This window comes from Poecilia latipinna, unplaced genomic scaffold (genome assembly GCF_001443285.1).
Source record: "Poecilia latipinna isolate Pla-1442-1.1 unplaced genomic scaffold, P_latipinna-1.0 Scaffold1413, whole genome shotgun sequence".
NCBI classification, from domain to species: Eukaryota; Metazoa; Chordata; class Actinopteri; order Cyprinodontiformes; family Poeciliidae; genus Poecilia; species Poecilia latipinna.
The window spans coordinates 71,228-76,213 of record NW_015114029.1 but is presented as its reverse complement, the minus strand read 5'-3'; the positions used below and the strand labels follow the sequence as shown (position 1 = coordinate 76,213).

At 41.6% G+C, this 4,986-nt stretch overlaps 1 protein-coding gene across 1 annotated transcript in view; it reads right to left on the bottom strand.

Moving 5' to 3' along the window:
• Positions 1-4,986, bottom strand: part of LOC106962438 (tetratricopeptide repeat protein 16) — an 18,214-nt gene that overhangs the window by 6,411 nt on the left and 6,817 nt on the right. The window contains exons 7-8 of the mRNA XM_015056856.1: positions 2,701-2,915; positions 1,399-1,661 (exon numbers count right to left, since the gene is read on the bottom strand). Coding sequence (XP_014912342.1) covers positions 1,399-1,661; positions 2,701-2,915 — 478 coding nt within the window. The remainder of the gene's footprint in view (positions 1-1,398; positions 1,662-2,700; positions 2,916-4,986) is intronic.

Sequence of the window (4,986 nt, the reverse complement as noted above, 5' to 3'; positions counted from 1 at the left end):
CCAAGAGGACCCAGCCAGACCCCACAGAACCCCACCAGACCCCAGCAGACCCAAGCAGAGCCCAGCAGAACCCAACAGAACCCAACAGAACCTAGCAGAGCCCAGCAGAACCCAGCAGAACCCAGCAGAACCTAGCAGAACCCAGCAGAACCTAGCAGAGCCCAGCAGAACCCAACAGAGCCCAGCATTTAATAAGACAGCTTCAGATCCAATTATACCACGGCTGAACGATTAATCGAATAATCGTGATTAATCAATTATTGAAAAGCTGTTTATATCAAATATGACTAAAACAATGGATTTTGTAATTAACGCCTTCAAATTGGGTCTCTGTCCCTTTAAGAAACTCCTGCTGCTTTGATGGCTGCTTTGCTGCAAATGATCAAACGTTCACTACTTACATTTTAGGCAATAAAATATTTATTTTCTTTCTTAAAAAACAAATTAATTTGTTTGTTTGCATTTTTTTAGTGTATGTCTAATATTGAATAAACGGAGACTAGTAGTACTAATAGTTATTTTCACTACTAGATTTAAAAATATTATTATTGTTGTTATTATTATTATTATTGAAACAGTGCAATAAATACAGAGTTACACTAAGTTGTGGAATAAATACTATCAAACATTTAAGTAAAACAAAAATCATGAGATTTGAACAAATTACATTTTAAACCAATAAGTTATTTATTAGAAGTGTAACTCTGCTCGTTGGAGTGGAGGCAGTGAGACCGGATCAGCTCTGATCCGGTTTCTCAGGTTTTTCCTGTTGGCTGAGAGTCTCAAGGTCACATGACCTCCTGCCGTGCCAGCCCCACCTGGACAGGTACCAGCTCTGACAGCTTCAGGACTCAGTGGGAACATTTACCTCAAACTGCTGCAGGCTCCTCCTGCTAAAGGGGAGTTTTTCCTCTCCACTGTCGCTACGCGCATGCTAACAATGAAGGATTACTGTAAAGTTAATGACTCGACGCTAACTGTCGCTACGTCAGGAAGAGTGAATGCAGTAAAAGTCAGTGACTCAAAGCAAGCTGCTGAGTTTACTTAGATAGGAAACTTTTAAAACTAATATAAATAATTTGAACTGAATTGAATGTTTTGACTCTTTCAGATTTCAGTCTGGAGAACAGAAGTAGGAAGATGTCATTTCCTGACTGTAAGTCGTGTTCCTGTTGAATGTGTTGAAGTTTTGGCAGCAAGAACAGGAAGTAAAAGGATAAAAATCAAGTGCAAAAGATGATTTAGGTATCAGAAGAGATGCCTGATTTGACACTAATCAGCCAACTAGCTCAGAGGCTAACAGCGCTCTGCTTCAGGACGGGATGTTTTCAGGAGACCTGACTGTCTTATCAGGTCCTGATCGATTGCAGAACAAACAGTTGGACAGTCCCAGCTCACCTCCTCGGTTCAGGTACAGGCCGCCCATGTTCCTGTCCTCCTTGATGGCCTTGTTCAGAAGCAGGAGCGCCTCGTCGTAGAGGCCTCTGCTGAAGCACTGGACAGCAAAGTCGTTGAAGGTGAGAGCCAGCTGGAGCTGCACCTCCTTCAGGACGGAGCTGCTCTCCTTCCTCTCCTCCTCCTTCGGCTCGCAGAGCTCAGCAGCCTGGACCAGATCCTCGATGGCCGAGATAAACTCCTTCAGACGTCGGTACAGAGTCCCTCTGGAGGGAGACAAACTGATTCAAACACAGACTAAAGATGTTTTCACACCCTGGTCTGTGTGACTAAGGCCACAATGTCGACTCGGTTTGACTGTAAACCGAGTCGACAGTCAAACCCAGTAGACTCGGTTCAACTGGAGATTAAAACAGCAACATTTGTTCCAGCTCCAGCTGCTGTGGTTCTTTTTCTTACTGCACTGAGTCAAACCCAACAAACCCTTTGAAAAACCTGTTCCCCTCCTCACCTGTGGGGGCGCTGTACCAAGAACCACTGAAGGAAACAGCACAAAAACCTCTGAAGACACTGAGAGCAACTTCCTCCTTTAGCAGTGGGAGGATTTCCGTTCTGTCTGTTAGTGCTCATTTGTTTTGGTTGTTTACCCAGAATGCCTTGCCCTGTAATCCATTTCCTGCATTCAAACTGAACCAGAGTTCACTTCAACCAAACTCAAACCCAAACCTGTCACGAGAGCAAATTTTTCTGCATAATGAATTATCCAAGAATTTATTGCAATATAAGATAATATTGTTGATTTGAGGCAATTTTCAAGTATTGCAGTGATAATGACATAAAAATGCAAGAAGACAATAAACTTTAAATTCTAATGAACATTTACCACTGAAAGTGGAAGACATTTTAAATATTAACAATAGATAAAACAACAGAAATAACAAATAAAATAAGTTAAAAAGTTTCTGTAAACAAAATTATCCTTAAAAAACGGCAGACTGAAGACTTTTGTCATCCAGTTTTTAGATGAGAAAATACGAAATAACAGAAAAACGATAAATCATGCAAATGAAAATTGAGTTTGTTTCCATTTATCATGTGATCAAATGCTATATTGCTTATTGTAACAGGCCTACTGAAACCCACGTTTGTAGGCAGACCAGAGTTTGCTTTTTGGTTTGACTGCACATTCTCGCCTCCCCAAACAAACCAGACTTTCTAGGCAAACGGACTGGAGTTGGATTAAAGCGAACTGGACTGGGGTGAACGATGCACCAACAGAAACCTTCTGGGTCCAGATGAGCCCACCTGAACAGGTAGAGCTGTCCGTTCTCCGGATTGCTCTCCAGGGCGACGTTGATCAGGCAGAGCGCCTCCTGCAGGTGGCCTGACAGCATCCTGATCACCGCCTGCTGCCTGTTGTCCTCGCTGGCCTCCATCAGGTGCTGCTGCATCGCTCTGGCCTCCTGGCACTCCGGGTCCAACTCCAGCGCTGACCGCACGTCTCGGAGACAACAGGCTGTCTGACGAAAGGCAGAGTCCTGAAGTTAGGGCTGAAAATATTCACATCACTGAATTAAAAACAAAAAAAGTTTAAAATCAAACCCAGTTTTCTTAATAAAATCATACAAAACATGAGAAACATTATCAAGAAATTCAGCTTTTAACTTCAACTGTAAAATACAAAGACATAAATAAGAGATGGGACTTCTTTACATTTTTTTTAAATCAAATTAAATGCAGGGTCTGTAATTAATCTAATTTTAATTGACAACTATATGTCAATAAAATGAGCAACATTTCACATTAGAAACTCCCTTTACTGCTAAATTATTGAATAGATAAACACAAAGATATTTATTATTTTTATTTCATTTTTATTTTATTTTATTATCTTTAACCTGTTATTTAGGTTACTCAACCATCAGATTGGAGCAAAATGTTACTCCATCCATTCGGCTTTCCAGGAGCTTCTTTAGAAATGTGGACTGTGGACGCTGACAGTACCGTCTGAACTGCTGCAGCATGTTTAGCACTGTGATGCTGTTTTAGCCTTGAATAGCTTCGCCGACAGGCTAACTCCTTTCAGCACAACTTGAACACAACAACAGTGTTTCCCAGCGTCCCATCAGATCGTTTTGAAGCAGAAATTAACCCCTAGCGGGCTGTGAAAAACGGCTTTCCATCGCTATTAGCATGGCTGTTAGCAGATGCTAGTTAGCGGAAGCCGCTTGTGCGTCGGATTTGCGGGTGTACCAGAAACGTACTGGAACGTGTGTATGTAGCAATTAATTATGTTATAAATGTTGACTTCTTAAAGATATGTAATTATTTAATCTAAGTCAACACACACTGACGTCCCGGTTGTAAAATAAATGTTAGTGTGTGATATTTTCCATGGTCACTGACATGTCAACAGGTTTTTATGTTTCTCTCTGTGAAGTAAAACCACCCAAAGTGTTGGAGAAATGAAGCTGGCCTCCAGATTCATGTGACTAATGATTTGGTTTCATTTGCTAATTATAGCTCCTAACCTGTTGAACCAGTTTCATCACACCTGAACTGAGCATCGGGAAAACACGACTTTATATCCACATGAAACAAAATCAAAAACTGAGCGGGAAGTAGGAAACTGTGGTGAGCTCATATCTGCCGCTCAGCTTCTGGCCAAAAATGACTGCAATTTGGTGAAAATTATTGCAAACATATCGGAAAAAGACACATTTCTGGTTGGTTACTTTGAGGTCAGAAGGTTGTGGGCTTAAATCCAGCAGTGCTTCTGACCAAGCAGGTGGGACTAAGACATTTACATTAGAAACTAGATCAAAACTACTTGGTAAAACTTTGTGTTTTTACAAGTAACCAAGTGAGACCAGAACCAGGTGAGACCTGCACTGCAAAAACACAAAATCTTACCAAGTATTTTTGTCAAGTTTATGTCGCTAATACATAGCACACTAGAAATAATTTAAAACTAACTTAGAAGTAACTTTTCAGCAACATATAGGAGCTTGTTTTAAGTCAGTAATTCCTTAATATATTTTACCTTCAACATGGAAAACATGTTTTGCTGTTAGTGAAATAATCTGATAGTGGAACTAAAACTTTTTCATTAATATTAAAAAATTATTTACTTAAAACAAGCTCCTATTTCTTGTTGAAAAATTACTTGTTAGTAACAAGTTAGTTACATCTTATTTAAATTGTACTAAGATATTTGCCCCAGAACCCAGATCAGAAATACTTGGTAGGATTTAGTGTTTTTGCAGTGCAGGTCTCACCTGGTTCCGGTCTCACCTGGTTCCGGCCTCACCTGGTTCCGGTCTCACCTGGTTCCGGTCTCACCTGGTTCCGGCCTCACCTGGTTCCGGTCTCACCTGGTTCCGGTCTCACCTGGTTCCTACTTCACCTGGTCTCACCTGGTTCCGGTCTCACCTGGTTCCGGCCTCACCTGGTTCCGGCCTCACCTGGTTCAGGTCTCACCTGGTTCCGCTCTCACCTGGTTCCTACTTCACCTGGTTCCGGTCTCACCTGGTTCCGGTCTCACCTGGTTCCTACTTCACCTGGTTCCGGTCTCACCTGGTTCCGGTCTCA